Source organism: Crinia signifera, chromosome 7 (assembly GCF_055691185.1).
Source record: "Crinia signifera chromosome 7, ASM5569118v1, whole genome shotgun sequence".
Classification (NCBI taxonomy): domain Eukaryota; kingdom Metazoa; phylum Chordata; class Amphibia; order Anura; family Myobatrachidae; genus Crinia; species Crinia signifera.
Window position 1 is genome coordinate 148,719,098 of NC_139223.1, and position 21,592 is coordinate 148,740,689.

Genomic DNA, 21,592 nt, shown 5'->3' on the forward strand with positions numbered 1-21,592 from the left:
CAGCCCTCAGACAATAAGGTAACACTATGTAGTACATTATTGTGGTACATTATAAGCACACATAGCTAAGCAGCTGCCACATGCTTCCTGCACAACCTGCCCTGTGATTGCTGACAGCTCCCTATGCTAGGAATGAGCAGTGCCAGCCAGCTGCACACCCAGGGACCGGGAGGAGGGGGCCAGTCCTGGGAGCTGCTGCTGATGACACGGGCTCTGGAAGTGCAATACGGGAGACATGCTCTTCCCTCTTCCATGAAGCCTCCTATAGAGGCTGCGCTGTGCCTGCCTCTCCCTCCCTTCCTCCCTCCCCTCCTCCCATAGCATCACTAGCTGTGCCTGCCTGGGCTCCGGAGGTGAGGAGGGGAAGGACTCAGCATTGGGGTGGGGGGCAGCACCTGGTATGCAGCGTATGAGGTTGTAGGACCCCTTCTATCCCCTGGCCTCCATTGTTAGCTGGAGAATGGTTTGTGAAGGAGAAGACATCGTCCATATCCTGTAGCAGCAGCAGCGCAGGAGCCCCTGCTGCCAACTAGCATTGTGCACACTTGGGGAACTGAAGACACTCACTTCCAAAATGCCTGTAAGGAGGGGACATGTGGCCCCACAGAATACATTTCTTGGGACCATAATAAGGAAGTTCGAAGGACAAAGTAAGTGTTCTGTACTGTATATGCTGGCTCTGTGGTCACAGGTACTGTTCTTCCTGCCAATGTACTAGGTAATGTTCCAGGTATTTATGTATATGCAGCTGTATGTTGTGGTATTGCTTGTGCAATGATTATATATACCCCACAAAGAATTCTATCTATCTATCTATCTATCTATCTATCTATCTATCTATATACATAATATGTATATATACTGTTATGTATAAATATATGTGTGTATATATTCTATCTATCTATCTATCTATCTATCTATCTATCTATCTATCTATCTATCATCATCTATCTATCTATCTATCTATCTCTATATAGATAGATAATGTTCAGATGAATGGATAGAATACATATACATATACTGTGGTACGAGGCACCCATGGGTGATGCTTTGACCAGAGACAACTTTATAATGACACTTTTGCTAATAGATCAAGCTGTGCACAGGCAGCATTGGGGCTGTACAATAGGCACAAGCCAGTCCTGAGGAAGGAGATCACTTCTTTCCTATTGTACATTAGGGGACTTACAGTAAGTTTGCCTTGCAGCTTGTCCATATGTGGAAGGCTGTTACACAGCGGGTTCATGAATGGATGGCACTGTGCTGTAAATAGTCCAGCAGCAAGGTGTGTTCAGCAGGAGTAGTGTGGAATATGCCTTGTCTGCTGCATTTTGGAGATAGGTTACGTAATGATTGAGAGCTAGGAGATTGTAACGGTTTCCAGTACCTAGATGTATTTATATTTTATTTAGTATAATATGGTTATTTCATACTTCGGTAGAATCGTTTTCCAGGAACACTGGAACACCCGCTCAGGTATCTACCTGAAGGCAATTGCATTACATATATGGACAGCAAACACATAAGGAAACTAAGAATAGAAACAGACGCCTTAAAGGAAAACATGTTAGTTCATTTTTATTAGTGGTTTCGGTAATGTTTCAGTGCATTACCTTACAGGTAAGCCAGCCCATTACCAGCTCCTCTTCCTTCTCCAGAACACAGACATATAAGCACTGGTGACCTTTTACAAAATGATTGGATGCTAAACAGTCACAGACTAATTGGATGCCTTCAAGGACAGGGTTCAACATTATTCAGTTTCAGACTCTCGTTAAAATAAACACATATACGGTAACGCAAATTAGATTTATGTTCATGTGTAGTGATTAAAAATTGATATAGGTCATAACTGATACTGTAAGTCTGAGGATCTCTAAATGTGATCTGTGTACCCTAAGGGTAAGGATATGTTTTACAGACTGAAGTCACCCTCATCTCCGACACCAAATAATAGCAATTAAATTAGTAAAGAATAAAAGTAATCAGAAGGAAAAGGGGCGTTTTTACATAACAGAAACACAGGAGTATACTGTGTATGAACACAGATTAGGGGATACTTTAAAATGTGGACAGAATATAGTATAATAGATCATATTTTGATGGGTACTTGGTAAACATTTCAAATCATGTTGGGGTACATGTTAAAAAAAAGGTTCCACGCCTTGCTGTACATCAACTTTACATGAAGTATACTGATCACATTTAAATAACATATAAGCGTCATTCTGCTAACTGATAACATTAGTGACTTGCTGTTATGTCTACTGTACTCAGCAAATTGCTGATTAACTTTTATCGAAATTATATTTGGAGTCGTATTAAATGTAATATCACTTCGAATGAAGCGTTTATGGATGAATCTGCTTTAGCTATATATCAGCTAATGATTATTATTTCATATAACGATATAAGAGTAGCCAATGTTGTAGGAGTCCGCTCTGTGGGTGCGCCACCCCCCAATAATTGTGCTGAGTTAGCCACTAACCATGTCTAGGAATGACAGTTTTTCATCCATATGAAGGGGTGTCGAGAGAGCATGTGTGTGTGTGTGTGTGGGGGGGGGGGGGGGGGCGATAAACTGAGCATCGCCAATCATCACAAGAAAAGTTGGTGTCTACGACTGAATTCACATGTGCTCTGCTCTAAATAATATTCTACTTTTGGCAAGAGAATAAGCATTGTATACCATATTATGGATAGAGAAATAGATTGTTGGAAGCTAATATCAACAAACTTTCAAATCCCCATAACAAAACTAAAATCTAAAGGCACGGTACGTATATGTTACTAAGGTATTTCCTTAGATGTCCGCGTCCCCGCGTGGGGCTCGCTAAGCTCGCCACGCTTCGGGATCGGTGGCTTGCTGCCCTCGCCACACTATATAAAATCAACTCCGTGCCGACATGGATAGTGGGGGTATGAGCGCACTAAATATAGTGGGCGCCCAACTAACATATAAGTACCAAAGGCACTAATACTCTGCATCCTTTATGTCCAGTATCCTTTTCATGATTCACATATATAGTATTAATCGTAAGCACTGACGGGGCATCCCTTTAATAAGCAACACATGTAGTACGCAGGTTCTTCACTGCTCATCAGATGTAATGACAGTTGGTATGGTTGGAAGGTGTCAGAGTTCATACCAACTGTCATTACTCTAGATGGGCAGTCAAGAACCTGTGAAATTCATATGTGTTGCTTTTTAAAGGGATGATTTGGCAACTCACATTTGTGCTAGCCTCTTGTGCTAAGCGATTTAGGGTAGGTGATTTACTTTGAACCCATACACACGTAGCGATGTGTGAAAAAGGTTATTGCAAATAGGTCGCTATTGCTGTTTCTATACACACATAGTGATTTGTACTCTCTTACTAAGCGATCTAACTAGACTTTGGCTGCATGCACACATGATCTGAGCTGGCAATAGGACTATGCATCACTATCGCCGGGGGTTGTACACAGGGCCGCCGACAGTGGGGTTCTGTGGGTACAGCTATCCCAGGCCGCGGACTCTGGAAGGGCCCGGGCAGCTTATTTTGCCCACCTCAACCCCCCCCCCCCCTGACTGCCTCCCGCTGTGCTGCTTGCTTCTTCAATGTAGGACGCCAGTGGCCAATTAAAATGCTGCACTGGCGTTTGAGCCAATCAGAGCTTGTATAAAATTAGCCAATCAGAATGGCTGCTGGTACACAAGCTCTGATTGGCTCACCAGCCTGTTCTGCATTTTAATTGGCCGCCGCCCTGCATTGACGAAGCCTGTGCTTCGGGACCTGCAGCAGGAGTCGGGCGCTAAGTGAAGGGAGGGTGGGGGAGATGAGAGGGTGGAGGATCGGGGGAGCCCTGTAGGGGCCCGGACTGGAAATCAGTCCTGGGCCCCAAAATTCCTAGAGGAAGCCCTGGTTGTACACATGGAACAATTTGTGATTAATTTCTAGCCGATCTATACAGATCGCTTAGAAAATAGGCTAAATGTGAACCGTGTGTATCCCCCTTTACAATATATATAAAAATTTTATGTAGACAGCAAACATGGTTTCATAGTATGTAACCTAAGAAGCATCTGCCTTTTGGTATGTTTTGTCATGTTTGGTGCATTTTACTCAGAAGTTGGAAACTTCAGATCTCCAGCTAATGTGTAACTAAAAGTCCCAGCATGTCATAGCTAGTATTAAACTACTCCGATCTTTGGAGCTGCCGTAGTCCAGATGGACAGTATTATTCTATGGTGGATGGTAAAGGTCCATACCTACGGGGTGATTTTGAGATGAAAGCAGCTCAGTTTTGTTGTTTAAGCTGCTTTCAGTTCAAAAGCCGCCCAGCGTGTACGGGCCAGCGATGACCGGTGACCATTGATGCGCCGGACAAAGTCAGCCGGTCAAAGTCGAGTGGACACTGGAGTGGACAGCTTCTTTAGAATCGCTTAGAAGGGCGAAAATCGCTCAATGTGTATGTACCGAGGGATTTCCAGCCCAGCGATTTTCCCCATCATTGCTGTCCGTACACGCTGGGCAAAGTCTTCTTTATTTATTATCTGGAGGAAGTTAAAAAAAAACTACAACAAAAAAAACAAATCAATGTATAAATGTGAATGAGAAATGAGAAGAGCACTCACACGTAAAGCCTACTGTGATAACACAGCTCTGGTAACACATGATAACAGCATGACGCTGTACATTCTGTCAGTTACAGCCTTTTAACTGAAAGATTGCAGATTGTTTGCAGACCCAGATTCAGCGACAGACTTTCCAGAGTACTAGGAAATATCCAGCAATGTTCTAAAGCAAAACTTTAGTACATTTACTACTCTTATTCTATAATACGGTCAAAAACCCACACAGCTAATAAGTAATTCTACTTAGTTTTCCCACACTTACAGATTAATGGATGAAATAATGTTCTGGTATACAGTAGGTTATCGCTACTTCCTAATCCAATTTCCCAGTCACTCATAAGCATTTGCCACGCTGGACATTTCATTATCTCCCTTAAATTTACACCTCTCCTGTCACTTAGCTCTAGCTGATAGCCGTTTGAGGCATCTCTCTAGTCGCACATTCCTTAGGTCATTGTGCCCTACACGATCTGGCAGTAGATGAACACAGTGTCCTTTTTTAGGGCTACATTAGGGCTATTAAGCACAGACCTGCACAGTTGCCTGACATGTTCATTTCAACACTGATATTTATATATTGCCGCATTATAGGAAAGTAAAGATGGGTATATTCTGAAATTGTTTTAAAATTCACGATTCCAAGATCTGGCTACCCCCATGTTTTTCGTAGATTACGGCAAAATCCATCTACTCATAGTGCATGCAATGTGAAGTAGCCAATCAGCAAGGATTAAGAAGCGTCACATGACTACAGTCTTAAATAAGGAGCCCCTATAGCAGGGGTGGGGAACCTCAGGCCTGGGGGCCGTATGCGGCCCCTGTAGCCGGTCTGAGTGGCCCACCCACAAGCCCGGCGGCTTTGCCGGGAGTCAAGTACAGGGGAATTCTCGCAAGAGGTCGGTAGTTCTTACAAGATTCCTCTTCATCAACAGCAGACAGAGACTGTCAGTCCTATTCAGTGGCAGGCGCTGGAGCGTGGGACGGCTGCAGCAGGACAATTTGTGAGAGAAATTTTTACATATGGCCCCCGAAGGATTAAGGATTAAGTGCCAGCCGCACAGCAATCGATTACAGGGATGAGTGGGCTGGCGGCTAAGCAGGGGCTGATTTTGTGGCTCATGTCAGTGTGTGTAAGCGGCAGCCGAGAGCTGCGTGTCCCGATGGGCGGTCCCCAGGCAGCTCCTGCCAATACAGTTGGGCAGTTGCCCAGGCTACCTCTGGGCACCAAGCATCTAAATCCCCCCTGACAACGAGCATTTAACCCCCTGGGCAATGCCCCATGTCCACTAGCATGTTATTCCCTGGGATTTAACCCCCCTGGCAACAAGCATGTAACCAGGGGAGTTAACATGCTTGTCCAGCTCTGAATCAGGCCAATAATCTGTCCTCCAAGGTGGTCATGTGAGGATGAAAATGTACTACCAAGTGATAAGAACGTAAAAGTTACAATGTTATTAATATTATTTTTAAATACTGTAAAGCTGCATCTTCTTTATATGAAGTGTTGTTACTGACACCTAAATCTGTTTGTTCTCAGGTAGATATGGTCATAGGAGAATGCACAGAGTAAATATATGCCTTTCACTGCACACTTGGTGATTCTGCAGTGTACTAAAACTGCTAATGCCATATGTTCCTCACCGTCACCAGCGACTTCGTTATCATCAACAGCATCACCGGCTGCAGTGGTTTTGTAAGGGAGGGCAATAGAAACATTGACACCTTGATGTTTTCAGTTTGGTCCCCAAGTCATGTACAGCTAAAACAATCCTTACTTACCTACATAAGGTGCAAAGCTGAGAACTGCTTGCTGCAGATGTACCAGATGCAGTACATGTGTATACATTGCCAGCATGATAGTGGCATTAACTACATGTTACCTATTCTTTCTTGCTAGAGTAGCCACTAGCCTGTATGCACCTAGGTGCTGCCCTCTCTAATCCAATCATCATGCCACAGATGTAAATATAGAAATGTTGGCCACATTGGGATGGGAGGCTATACTACTGTATATAATATACGGATGCCAGGAAACACCTACACAAGTCTTCAGTTGCTAAATTAAGAAAAGTAAAAGTACCAGATAAAAAATGAATAAGTACCTTCACCACAACCTAATGGTATTGAATGTAGAGGCCGATATACAATGGTGACTGAGGTGAAAGTTGCTCAAAACAGCAGATTTGAGTGGCTTTCAGGTCAAAGCTACCCAGTGTGTATGCCCCGGTGATGAGCGGTGAGTGCTGCTGCTGTGCTGCTGCTGCTGCGCGCTCCCACATCATCGCCGGGAAAGCCGTTCATCTGCTGGTAATACCCGCAGATGAGTGGCTGTGCTATGCAAAGCCATCCTCCCCCCGCTGTCGGCGCCGGGCAGGGGGAAAGCCGATCAATGTATAAGCACTGAGCGGCTTTCCCCCAGCGATGACAGCGGCAGTGGTGTAGCTAGGTGCCACGGCGCCCGGAGCAAGGGCATGTTTCACGCCCTCCCTCCCCCCTCAATTTGTAGTAGGTGAGGCTCCTGCGCAGTGAAAAGTGGGCACAGACCAACATTATACCACACACTGTAATGCCCATTGCACATTTTAGTGAACTTTGTAATTCCAATAACACATAAGCCCACACATGATGTCCATTACATACTATATAACACACCGCAATGCCCATGACATACTATATAACACCGTAATCCCCATAACATACTATATAACACACTGTAATGCCCATTACATACTATATAACACACCGTAATGCCCATGACATACTATATAACACACCGTAATGCCCATGACATACTATATAACACTCCGCAATGCCCATGACATACTATATAACACACCGTAATGCCCATAACATACTATATAACACTCCGCAATGCCCATGACATACTATATAACACATCGCAATGCCCATGACATACTATATAATACTCTGCAATACCCATGACATACTATATAACACACCGCAATGCCCATGACATACTATTTAACACTCCGCAATGCCCATGACATACTATATAACACACCGCATTGCCCATGACATACTATATAACACACCATACACATTTGACACATAAGTGCCACTTACCTACATGCTCAATGCCAGGGGCTTCATGCTCGATGCCAAGGGGCTTCATGCTCGATGCCAAGGGGGACTGAATTTGCTCGTTGCCAAGGGGAACAGAACTGTGCAGTGGCCCACTCCTGGCTCCCCGACGCTATTTTCAATTCAATGCACCAGTAGTGTGTAGCAGGGAGAGAGCAGTAGTGTGCAGCAGGGAGGGAGGGTGGGAGCAGTAGTGTGCAGCAGGGAAGGAGGGTGGGAGCAGTAGTGTGCAGCAGGGAGGGAGGGTGGGAGCAGTAGTGTGCAGCAGGGAGGGAGGGTGCAGCAGGGTGGATTGCAGTAGTGTGCAGCAGGGTGGGTGCAGTAGGGTGGGAGGGTGGCTGCAGTAGGGTGGGTGGGTAGCTGCAGTAGGGTGGGTGGGTGTCTGCAGGAGGGTGGGAGGGTGACTGCAGGAGGGTGGGTGGGTGGCTGCAGGAGGGTGGCTGCAGAAGGGTGGGTTGGTGGCTGCAGGAGGGTGGGTGCCTGGCTGCAGGAGGGTGGCTGCAGGAGGGTGGGTGCCTGGCTGCAGGAGGGTGGCTGCAGGAGGGTGGGTGGGTGGCTGCAGGTGGGTGGCTGGCTGCAGGAGGGTGGGAGTACACAATGGTTACGCACCCCCCCCTCCCTCCCTCCCCCTGTGCTGACACACTGACAGCCGATGCAGCTGTACACCGACCTCTCCCCCTGTCAGTGTGTGTTCATGTGCGCACTGCCCGCCCGCTCACGGCTCCCCCGCTGTGTCCGGGAGAGAGACGCGCTGTGCTGCTATGCAATATTCATATCTCCTGCTGGACCACTAGCCAATAGGCGCTCGCAGTCCAGCAGCCACCAGTTGATTGGCTGCTGGACCGCAAGCGCCCATTGGCTAGTGGTCCAGCCAGCGGGAGATATGAATATTGCATAGCAGCACAGCGCGTCTCTCTCCTGGACACAGTGGAGGAGCCGCGAGCGGGCGGGCGGTGCGCACATGGGCACACACACTGACAGGGGGGCTGGCAGGTAGCGGGCGGGCGAGCTGGCGGTGCCGGCACAGGCACAGCTCCGGCGTCATGCTATCTTCCTGCGCCCGGAGCGTGTGCTCCGCCGGCATCGCCCTCGCTACGCCTCTGGACAGCGGTCATAATCGCCCAGTGTGTATGGACCTTAAGAGGAAATATATCAATACCAGTGCAAAAACCCTACATTAAACTGAATAATGTAGAAATGTGTAATGAAGGAAAGGATTACACTTTTGCTAAGGACAGAAAATGATGGAAGCGTGAATGCTGTGGCTTGAGTTCGGAAATATACAGATTGATAAAAGTAAATTGGGAGTTCTTCTTGAATGTGCAGCAGCCTGCTCATCAAATGGTTTCCCTGCAGCACACAGATAGTAAACGCTCGTGTACAGGGATCTGAAAGTATCATGTCATTAGAAAGGGAAGAAAACCGGCTCTGACTTCCCACACACTTGTAGTGTCCACAAAGAAAAAACATTTTATATTAGAAAAAAAATATATACCGTATATACTCGAGTATAAGTCGACCCGAATATAAGCCGAGGCACCCAATTTTACAACAAAAAAACTGGGAAAACGTATTGACTCAAGTGGGACCCTCACTCGAGTATAAGTCGAGGGGGGCTTTTTCAGCATAAAAAATGTTCTGAAAAAGTAGGCTTATACTCGAGTATATATGGTATATAAAAAGTTGCACACGGCACTAGGATTACGCTCATTAAACATGGTCATACTCTGCTATGCCCATTACATATTCTGTCGTAACGATAATTACACATTATAGCACACACTGTAGTGCCTCTTGCACATTATACCACACATCATAATGCCCATTACACATGATGGCATACACCGAAAGTTCTCAGCGGCATATCAGCGCGGTGGGGGGCAGCGTGAAGGCACACTGTGCCACACACAAAAAGGTGCTGACAACGATAATCCAAGAAGCCTCTGTGCTCTTATGTTTGGCCCTGACAACATTATTGAGTGCTTTCTCACTTCTACAATGAGTCTGCTGTTATGGGAACAATCCTCACATGGCACATAAGCCATCCCAGTGCAGACAGGGTCCTCTGCCATAGGCACCGATTCCGTGGGTGAACCCAGGCCCAAGCACGCATGGAAAATTATGAGCAACCATGGCTGGAGCTCATCTGCCGCCCACATTTTCCTTGCCATCTGCCTGTGCTGCTGAGTCTGACTTTGAGCTGCCAGAAGCCAGCGGCTAGGGGTCCCTTGATTTGTCCCTCCCACCCATAATACTCCACTTGGTGGGTGGAGTTAATTCAAACAACACTGCTAAACCAGCAGTGTCCTTTAGAGTAACTCCACCCACCAGCAGAGTACTAGGGGATAGTAGGCGGCCATTGCAGAAGGAGCAGCGCAGTGCCTGGGTGGGTCCGGTGACTTTCTGCCAGAGAGTGAGAGCCTCTCATTGATATGAAGGCGGCTACCAAAACACAGCGTCGTTTCACCAAAACATATGCAGGTGTGGGGGTTTCCAGTTATGTTTTGAAAACACATTTTATAGAATGTTCCCCAGGATTACATCTATACTGTACATTCTCCTGTACCCCTTGTGGGCTAATCCGACCCTGAGCAGATGTAAACTCAATTGCATGGCCACACCCCCTACCCAAAGGACACACCCTTTTTCCAAAAGGCCATACCTCCTTTAAACAGGCTTGTGCACCGACAAACAAAAACATAAATCGGCACCTATGTCCTCTACAGTTGCTATTAAATCCTGTTCCATCCTTATGAACCCCAAGAGATGTTATTTGTGGGTTGATGAATCAAAGCAGGTTATCTGGATTGTTGTAGTGAAGGCCCAAGTGTACCAATGTTTGGGTCCAGTGATTCGAGTAACCTTCATGGAGTCCAGACAGGGCACTGAACATAGCTCCTGAGTCTGTGAAGAAAAATCCAAATGCACCGTTTGAGGCTTGCCACGTATGGTATTCCATAAATACCGGGCACCTAACCAGGAAGCTATAGGAGTTTACTGCTGTGAGTAACCCATAGATTCTGGGCAAAGTGACTTGTCAGTTCATACTGTATATATGGAGGAGGCGAGAACTTGCCTGCTGATTGTGTTAGAATGTTAAAATGATTCCTTCGGAACATGATACTTTCTACTGATCTACATGTAATTATCACATTGGAAATGATACATTACCAGAACTTGGCACATTCTGTATTCACTAATATTTAAATGCACTACTTTAACTAATACATGAAATCATATTAGCACGACTGAGATTGTAAAATGAATCCATACAGATGATCTAATTAGCTTATTATGCCCAAAGGTATTGTAACAGTCTATTTATCTTAATAAACGAGCAGTAGCAAAATCATTTGAAATATTTTAAATAAATACTTAAGGGATTATTTGTCGAAAAAAATGTATCTGTTGCAGCGCTCCGACATAATACATCCAGTCCCTGCGTAACAGCTTGCTCATTTCCAGGAACATTAAACCTGCAGTAGAAGTTGCTTTATGTAAAATAGATCCTAGTGGTACCCACACGTTCTCTCTTAGGACTTCCGTATACCACTGACGCCTGCAGACACAGATCGCTTAGCCTTGCCCATTCTCCTACGGGGCCAGCACATGTTCCATATTTGTTTTCAGTAGATCATATTTAGCTATGTATAGATGGGTATGGGTCATTGGGTTGACCAAATAAAGGTCGACATGCCTTGGGTTGACCACAAAATGTCGACAGGGCTTGCAGATGGAGCGGCTGCCAGCCAGCCTTTAGAATCGCCAGATCTCCTGAGCTGGCGCTTTCTGGCGGACAAGAGCTCCATCTGGCATGGACGCACGAGTGTCTCACGTCCTCGCTCGTCCCCATTGGCACTGCGGAAGGGAGCTGATTCCGTGCTCGTCTCCGCTTCAGGGAGATGGCCGTCTTGTGTGCGCTCGCCCCCTCCTGTTGCATGGCGTACATCGGTGGTTAGCGATTCTATCTCCGGGAGCATCTCCATTGAGAGCTGCTCCATCTGTAGGACGACACATGAAAAATCTCGTCATGGCTAAGGTCGACAGGGTCAAAAGGTTGAAACGAGCATTAGGACGAAAATGAGAAGCTCAACAGTCAAATGGTTTTCTTTGTCCAGAATGTTGACATGGTCGACATGGACACCCTATTGGTGCACCGCTCACCATGCTTCCAGCACGTTGCATCGTCACTCTCAGCACACTATTCTACTCTCCCTCAAAGTCCTAGTGGATGGTAGGGCTTAAAATACTGCCTGTCGGCACATGTCGGCTAAAAGAAAAAGTGAAAAACTCATGTCGACCTTTTGACTGTCGACCTTCCCATTGCCGACGTTATGCATGTGTCGACCTATTGACCATGTCGACCTTAGCTATGTCAACCTTTTCTGTGTCGACCTAAACCATGTCGACCTTCAGTAGTTGACCCAATGCATGTCGAACTTCATTGTGTCGACCTAACGAACATAAACTGTATAGATTCCCGGGTATTTAATATTCGGTACTCTTTACCTAGCACGGCGCCCATCACGGGCATCGCGGCCATCGCATGCACTAAAAAACGGGTGCAACGCGATGGCCGCGATGCCCGCGATTTCCCATAGGGAACAATGTTAAAAGTGTCAATGGACGCGATTTTAGTGTTCAATGCCTCAATGCCCGCGATTTTTCCATAGGAAACAATGTTAAATGGGCCACCGAGCCCGAAGCGTGGCGAGCGCAGCAAGCCCCACGAGGGGACGCGGATACCTTCACAGGTAAACGAGTCCCTTCGCGGGCTTCACAGGTGTCCGCTGCGCTCGCCACTCTATTCTATTCTCAACTCCACGCCGACGTGGATAGTGGGGGTATGAAAATTTCGGAGGACGCGTACCGCCGCCCCTCGCGGGCTCGCTGCGCTCGCCACGCTTCGGGGGGGGGTGGCGTTAACAATTTGGGGGGCCATTTCAGACTTCAGGGGGACTATTAGGGCTCTGTGGTCCATTTAACATTGTTTCCTATGGACAAATCGCGGGCATTGAGGCATTGAACACAAAAATCGCGTCCATTGACACTTTTAACATTGATCCCTATGGGAAATCGCGGGCATCGCGGGCATCGCGTCGCACCCGTTTTTTTAGTGCATGCGATGGCCGCGATTTTTTACCCCCGATGACCGCGATGCCAATCGCGGGCGCCGTGCTAGGTAAAGAGTACCTAATATTATCCCTAAGCAACTGAAGCCGTAGAACATATTCCCTTGTATATTATTTTTAATTATCATTCATTTAGCAACTATGGTCATTTAGAAATGACAGTTATACTATTGAAATACTTAGCTGTGAATTCCACTTTTCATATCCTTTAATATCTGTGTGGAGATATAAGATGATTTATGCCATCTATTCTGTGAGTACATTAGTTATCCTTTTTTTTCTTTGTGCTAAATACACTTGATTTATTGGGGTCATAGGGGTTAAATTATTAGCATACAAACTGCCGGCATCAGCGGGTTCTGTGTGAGTCTGCCACGTGTTTTAAAGTAACAATCATTAAAAAAGGCAAAACTTCAACTAAGAAAAGAAGATATATAAAGAAAATGAGCACTTTGCTCCTTTACAAAACCAAGTTGCACTGCAGGTGGCAGTGGTGTGTCTGTAATGACTGCAGGTAGTGCGGCGCATTTGGCACCCTAGGGTGGCAGACACTGCACCCATTTTGGTAACTTACTGTCAATTTGTATTAACCCTTTGAGTGCCAACATGTATGCGAGAGATGTTCAAAATATAAGCTACAAAGTGGCAGCGGCGCTCACATTTGTTATATAAATTCAAATAAAAAATGTTGTGCAAAAAATTATTATATATCCTATATAAGGTAAACATTACAGGTCATTTTAATAAATAAAAATGTTTGCTTGGCAATTTTCGCACCTATTGTGACAAATTCACTCGGCACTCAAAGGGGCGATGAACGAGAATTTAGAAAAAATGGGGGTACTTATGTAGTATCTGGGCTGCCGATTTTTTGATTGTATGCCTTAAGTTAAGGCATACAATCAGATGCGATGCGATGCGATATCGCATCGCATCGCATCCGATATCGCATCCGATATCGGATGCGATGACCCGATTTTTCCATAGGAATCAATGTTAAAATGATTCCTATGGAAAAATGGGTCCTTTTCATACCCCTACTATCCAAGTGGGCATGGAGTTGGATATAAACCTGTGGCGAGCGTAGCGAGCCACCGAGCCCGAAGCGTGGCGAGCGAAGCGAGCCCCGCGAGGGGACGGTATTCGTCCCCTCGCGGGGCTCGCTTCGCTCGCCACGCTTCGGGCTCGGTGGCTCGCTACGCTCGCCACAGGTTTATATCCAACTCCATGCCCACTTGGATAGTAGGGGTATGAAAAGGACCCATTTTTCCCATTGAATTCCATGTTAAAATGGACTCAGTCCATTTTAACATTGATTCCTATGGAAAAATCGGGTCATCGCATCGCATCGCATCGAATCGCATGGTCGCATGCGATGCGATGCGATCTCCCGATCCGACCCGATTTAGAAATCGGCAGCCCAGATACTACATAAGTACCAAAATGGGCAACATAATCGGAACTTCCATTAGGCAATTGAGGCTCCTGCCAAGTGACCAGTGAGTGGCCATGGGGGGTTTTGTTTACAAATGGAGTGGTCAGACAGTTGCGTTGCCTAGTATAAAATAGAACTGGGCCTGGAGCAGCGGGATTGCTATTGGCATTATTACGCCACATACAGGGGCAGATGTATTAAGCCTGGTGAATTAATAAAGTGGCTGGTGATAACGCACCAGCCAATTAGCTCCTAAGTGTCATTTTTCTAAATGTAGCCTGTAACTTGACAAATTAGGAGCAGTTTGGCTGGTGCTTTATCACCTGACACTTTGGGGCAGATGTATTAAGCCTTAACAAGAGATAAATCCAAGGGTGATAAAGAGAGATAAACGTCCAGCCAATCACCTGCTAACTGCCATGTTTCAGGCTGTGTTTGAAAAAAGTCAGTAAGGAGCTGATTGGCTGGACGTTTATCTCTCCTTATCACCCTTGCATTTATCTCTTGTTAAGGCTTAATACATCTGCCCCTTTATTACTGTACTTCACCAGCTTAATAAATCTGCCCCACTGTTTTTGTACTGTAGGTGTTGTGCTTGTTTCTGTTGGTGTTTTATTTTTTAAACTGGGATTTTTCAACTTTGCGCAGAGCTGGAAATCTGCATTTAAATTGTAGCAACCAACCATATATGAAAGCCAATTGCTTGATGTGGTTTTATTACACATTTGTACTTTTACGCAATTTTAGTATATAACCTTCAATACATAATTGAGGTGCATTTATATATATTTCCATGACAGATACGCCTGGATTTGTGTTCAATCCAAACATATCTGTCATGATATGAAACTTATGTATCTGCCAGAGATTGGGGTGGAGAAAGTGGCTAATTTCTTACCAGTATTTGGGCCAGATTCTCTAAGCTTCAAAAGTGATAAAATGGAGAGTGATAAACAGCCAGCCAATCAGCTCCTGCCTGACATTTTTCAAACACACTCCATTTTATCACTTTTGAAGCTTAGAGAATCTGGCCCTTTGTATTAAACTACCACAGGGCCACATTTATAATTGCATCATTTAATTGGGTTGTGGATTATTAGATAGACAGGGAGAAATTGAGTAAAATGGGAGGTCTATTTCACATGGGATGTTGCTATGGGCAACCAACCAGAACTTACTTCTTATTTATTTAGTGCCTTCTAGAAGATAATAGTATCTGATTGGTTGCCCATAGCAACATCCCATCTGAAATAGAACTCCCATCTTAGTAATTTCCCCCCACAGTGTCTAGATAAACATTCAATAGGTCGACCTCAAAAGGTCAACAAACAATAGGTCGCGAAAAGGTTGACAGGGTCAAAAGGTTGATATAAAAGAGTAAAGACAAATGAAAAGTTTTTCTCATTTTTTGGTGTCAATGTCGACAACTGTCGACATTGGCACACTATTAGACTCTCTACGCTTGGCACACTATAAGACTCTCCTTCTATGCAGATATGTATGGTGAAGTAAGAACAAGCCGGTTTAAAATAAAGCATAATGTCATGTGTCAACATTTTTTCAAATCGATATATTGACACTGTCAACATTTTTAATGTCAACATTTTTCAGACTTATTAAATGTCTACCTAGAGGGATGCTGTAGCTCTATAAACCAGAACCACATTTAATAATAGACTCCAGCCACTTGGATATGGTGCAGTGTGAATAATGATGCAAACATAATATTCATATCGCTGCTTGAATAAATGACTAATACAGTTATATTAGCATTAGAACACTCATCCATATAAGCTTTCGGATGGGGTATATAGGGAATATACAGTAGAGTATACTTTATTTGTTCAATATAAGCCTTGGCAGAGTGGAAATTGCCTAATGAATCCTTTCAGAGCTGGAGGCATTGTTCTGCGAGCAAACCATTATGTAAAAACACACAATGATTTGGTTGTTTAGCATTGTAATATGTGTAATCCTATATGTTTCATAAAAACAGCTCCATCATAATAGTAATGCTTTAATCTGCTCCTCATTGTAAGTAATATGAGTGATAGTTATATAGAGGTCTGTTACATAAACTGCTCCTAAGTGGGAAATGTATTTACTTAGCTCAGCAGCTTGGGATATGGCATTATACAGTCATGCTATGAACAATAAATACAGAACTTCATAGAAAACAGGGGTAATCTAACAGTACAATAGTAAGGCATGCTGGTACTTGTAGTTCCACACCAGCTAGTGAGCATCATGCTGCTAATCAGTAGTGTTTTTTACCTATGGGCTGTAGTGCTGCAGCCCCCCCCCCCCCCCCCCAGGTAATACCTGCCACTGTTTGAAGCCAGATGCAGGGCTAGATGCACTAAGATTCAAAAATTATAAAATAGAGAATGATAAACCACCAGCCAATCAGCTCCTACCTGCCATGTCACAGGCTGTGTTTGAAAAATGTCAGGCAGGAGCTGATTGGTTGGTTGTTTATCACTCTCCATTTTATAACTTTTGAAGCTTAGTGCATCTGGTCCACGGTCTGTGAGACTTCACTGTGACTGGCAGTGACGTCCTATTGGAACTCCAACCTGTCTGTCACTCAAGGCAGTCCCATTGGGAGGTGTTTCCTCCCTCAGGGATGCCTCTATGGGCTGCTGAGGGTGCAGCCCATAAAAACAGGTTTTGTGCGTGCGCAGTACCAAGGACGACACTGCGCATGCCTCAGACCTGGGGCCATGAATATGCTTCTATGGTCTGCTCCCAATGAGGCCGGGACCAGCTGCTAATTACCTTTTTTTTTTTTTTTTTTATTACCTCTGGGACATCCAACCCTCACTCATTCAGCAATAAATCAGCGCCGCAACTAGGGGGGAGGAGCGAGCCTTAATCCTTTGCCAAGTGAATTTGACAAAATAGGTGTGAAAATTGCCAAGCAAACATTTGTATTCATCATAATGACCTGTAATGTTTACCTTATATAGGAAATTGCTTTCTATACACAACATTTTTTATTTGAATTTATATAACAAATGTGAGCGACGCTGGCATTGTTAGAGGCTCTTTTGCACATCTCTCACATCAGATGTTGACTCAAAGGGTTAATACATCACTGCCTCCAGTGGCATAATGCTGTGGTTTATGTCCTCATAATGGCCCTTATTCTGGTTGGTGCGGTAATATCCGCGTGCGTTCGTGCCGCCGATGTTTTGTGTCTGCGCATGGGCAGAGGCGTCTCTGCGCATGTGCGAGCGGGACGCACAGCCACATTCCACATGAAATGTGTACACTACGAACAGGGGATGGAGAGGGTTGTGAAGGGCTGTTTGGGCTCATTACCATATGTTTACACCCCGCGTTTCATGGGCGTTCCCATGCAAACGCTGGGCGTACGTATGGTAATGCAGCCGTGACGCACGTGTGGGGGGCGGACATATGACATTGCCGGATGTCAGCTGCCCACCGAGATCCCTGCTTTTGCACGAAGAAATGTCCGTGTGGTCTGAGCTCGCGGGAGCTGCCTGACCGCTCGGTCCTGCATTCGATGGTCTGCAGCCATCGAATGATGGGGGAGGTTCCCTGAGATGGAGGAGGTGTATTCTTGAGAAATACACGTGCGGTCCGTTCGGACAGCTTCTTACCGCGTACGGACGGAGTTGGCGATCCGTATGGAAGGCAGGGTTTAGGACGCACGGTGATGGCTGTATATTCGGATCCGGCCGCACCGATCAGAATAAGGGCCAATGTCTTACCTGTCCAATACCGCACATAATGCAGGGGGGGGGGGGATGGATGCTGCTCAGCGGAAGCCACCTCCCTGGGCCCCTGCACCTCGCAGCATGATGAGCAGCTGTGCATAGTGGACAGGTAAGTAGTTTTACTGTAGGGTGGTTGGAGGCGTTGTTTTTCAGCTTAAAGCGACTCCATTTGCGTTCAGCAGTGTTAACGTCTCACTGACCATTGTGATATGTTTCTTTTACAGATAAAAAGTTCATTATTGCTAATGCCAGGGTTCAGAACTGTGCGATTATTTACTGCAATGATGGATTCTGCGAGATGACAGGATACTCCAGGCCAGATGTCATGCAGAAACCGTGCACTTGCGACTTCTTACATGGGCCGGAGACCAAGAGGCACGACATTGCCCAGATAGCACAAGCCCTGCTGGGATCTGAGGAACGGAAAGTGGAACTCACCTACTATCATAAAGATGGTAAGGCCTGCAAGCAGGATATTCAGCACTGACATCTATACTGAGAGCCATATTGATTAATCTATATCCGTCTGTTTGTCAGCATTGTGTTGACAGCAGCTGTTTTAACGCGTCAATCATGGACACACTGTATTCCAGGACCTAAAGGGATCAATATGGGTCAAACGAGTGTGAAATCAATCGCTGAGAAAGGTCTTAGAAATGTGTATTTCATACTTCAAATCTGATGAGTGTTTCCATGGTTCTCTCATTGGTGGGGATATGACCTTGGATTGTAGAAATGAGGATGTCAGCTGACTATTGCAAGCCTTTGTAATGCAGCCTGGACATACGTGACCTGGCAGTTGTGACTTTGGGTCAGATGTATCAAGCTTCAAAAAGTGATAAAATTCAGAGTGATAAACAACCGGCCAATCAGCTCCTACCTGCCATGTTACAGGCTGGGTTTGAAAAATGACAGGTAGAAGCTGATTGGCTGGTTGATTATCACTCTCCACTTTATCACTTTTTGAAGCTTGATGCATCTGGCCCTTTAAGAGGAAAGTCTTTTCCTTCCCATTTTTGGGGGAGATGGGTAAAGTATTTGGTTCGACCTATATTATGTCAAAATGCATTGGGTCAACCACAGAAGGTCGAGGTGGCTTAGGCTGCCACATGAAATAAGTCTACATGGCTAAGGTTGATTGAGTTACAAGCTGGAGACAAGCATTAGGCCAAGAATACCTCGGTCGCCAGTAAAAAGGTCGCCATGAGTTTTTCTGTTTTTTCGACCCGCATGTTGACATGGACATCCTCAAAGTGTACTGCATCCCCTTGAATGGATCGCTGCGCTTGCCATGCTTCGGGCACCCACCCACCATGCGGAGTGGATGGTAGGGCATGAAATACCGTCTGTCGGCACATGTCGGTTAAAAAAAAAAAAAACCGTGAAAAACTCATGTTGACCTTTTGGCGGTTGACTTAGCCATTGTCGACCTAATGCTTGTGTCGACCTTCCATCCCTGTCGACCTTAGCCATGTTGACATATTTCATGTGTCGCAATTTCAGTAACGTTCACCTTCAGTGGTCGACCCAATGCATGTCGACTTATTATGTGTCGACCTAACGACCATATCCCGGGAAGATAGTAAAAGTCATTCTAAGGAACAGTAAAGCCTCTAGGAAAATACAGGTTTCAATACACAGGGGTGCATTTACTGATACAAAGAGGCGATGTTTCCCATAGCAACCAATTAGATTTTGACTATAATTTCTCTGTTGCATCCTAGAAAATAATAGACACAATCTGATACCCCTTCTGACAGACCTCTCTCTCTCTCCCTCTCTCCCTCTCTCTCTCTCCCTCTCTCTCTCCCTCTCTCTCTCCCTCTCTCTCTCTCCCTCTCTCTCTTCCCCTCTCTCTCCCCCTCTCTCTCTCTCCCTCTCTCCCTCTCTCTCTCCCCCTCTCTCTCTCCCCCTCCCTCTCTCTCTCACTCTCTCTCTCCCCCTCTCTCTCTCCCTCTCTGTCTCTCTCTCCCTCTCTTTCTCTCTCCCTCTCTCTCTCTCCCTCTCTCTCTCCCTCTCTCTCTCCCCCTCTCTCTCTCTCTCTCCCTCCCTCTCTCCCTCTCTCTCTCTCCCTCTCTCCCTCTCTCTCTCCCCCTCTCTCTCTCCCTCTCTCCCTCTCCCCCTCCCTCTCTCTCTCTCTCTCTCTCTCTCCCTCTCTCACTCTCCCTCTCTCTCTCCCCCTCCCTCTCTCTCTCTCTCTCTCTCTCCCTCTCTCTCTCTCCCTCTCTCTCTCCCTCTCTCTCTCTCCCTCTCTCTCTTCCCCTCTCTCTCCCCCTCTCTCTCTCTCCCTCTCTCCCTCTCTCTCTCCCCCTCTCTCTCTCCCCCTCCCTCTCTCTCTCACTCTCTCTCTCCCCCTCTCTCTCTCCCTCTCTGTCTCTCTCTCCCTCTCTTTCTCTCTCCCTCTCTCTCTCTCCCTCTCTCTCTCCCTCTCTCTCTCCCCCTCTCTCTCTCTCCCTCCCTCTCTCCCTCTCTCTCTCTCCCTCTCTCTCTCTCCCTCTCTCTCTCCCCCTCTCTCTCTCCCTCTATCCCTCTCCCCCTCCCTCTATCTCTCTCTCTCTCTCCCTCTCTCACTCTCCCTCTCTCTCTCTCCCCCTCCCTCTCTCTCTCTCTCTCTCTCTCTCTCTCTCCCTCTCTCACTCTCCCTCTCTCTCTCCCTCTCTGTCTCTCCCTCTCTCTCTCTGCCTCTGTCTCTCTCTCTCTCTCTGGGCCAGATGTATCAAGCTTCAAAAGTGATAAAATGGAGAGTGATAAACAACCAGCCAATCAGCTCCTACCTATCATTTTTCAAACCCAGCCTGTAGCATGGCAGGTAGGAGCTGATTGGCTGGCTGTTTATCACTTTCCATTTTATCACTTTTGAAGCTTGATACATCTGGCCCTCTCTCTTTCCTTCTCTCTCCTTCTCTCTCTCCCTCTCTCTGCCTCTCTCTCCCCCTCTCTCTCTCTAATATATATATGTTTTTTTTCTAAGACTTTGCAAAGATAAAGTGATATGAAAAACCCGTCTTTATTTTTATCTTATCTGTCACAGAGAATGTCCCAGATAATAAGTTGATAGCTAAACTGTCTTTAATATATACAGTACACTGTGTCTTATGTATGGTTATCTGAACCGTCTTATGGTTACTGGTTGTCATCTGCACAAACAAATGCCCTATGTTGTGTCACTGTAACGGATTATATTGAGTGTGGGAAACAATTACTGTACGGTAGGAAGTGGATGAGGTTGGGAGAGTTTAGCCACCTACACATGTTCATATCAGGAGCAGCTGACATCATTGAGACAGACAATTGCCTATAAATGGATATTTCATTTGCAAATGAAAATGCAAATCTTGTTTGTAGAAATATGCAGATGTGCTTGACAAGTCTTCTATAATTAGGAGCATGTGTAACTTCTCATCCTGTATAGAGATGACCAAACTATTCCAATGAATTCAAAAGCTGATCAGATCTGTTTAGCACAATCATGTAGTTTCGGCTGCCTATGCCTACTTCCTGCCTTGGGTTCAAAGTTCACAGCAAAAAGAAAGTAAACAAATGTAAATATAATGATACAATT

The 21,592-nt window shown here is 45.7% G+C and overlaps 1 protein-coding gene across 5 annotated transcripts in view; it reads left to right on the forward strand.

Moving 5' to 3' along the window:
- The first annotated feature begins 207 nt into the window (after positions 1-207).
- KCNH7 (potassium voltage-gated channel subfamily H member 7) overlaps positions 208-21,592 on the forward strand; it is a 416,570-nt gene continuing 395,185 nt past the window's right edge. For all 5 annotated transcript variants that reach the window (XM_083153933.1, XM_083153934.1, XM_083153936.1 and 2 more), the window contains exons 1-2: positions 208-650; positions 18,255-18,485. In XM_083153933.1, coding sequence (XP_083010059.1) covers positions 575-650; positions 18,255-18,485 — 307 coding nt within the window. In that variant the 5' untranslated portion in view covers positions 208-574. The remainder of the gene's footprint in view (positions 651-18,254; positions 18,486-21,592) is intronic.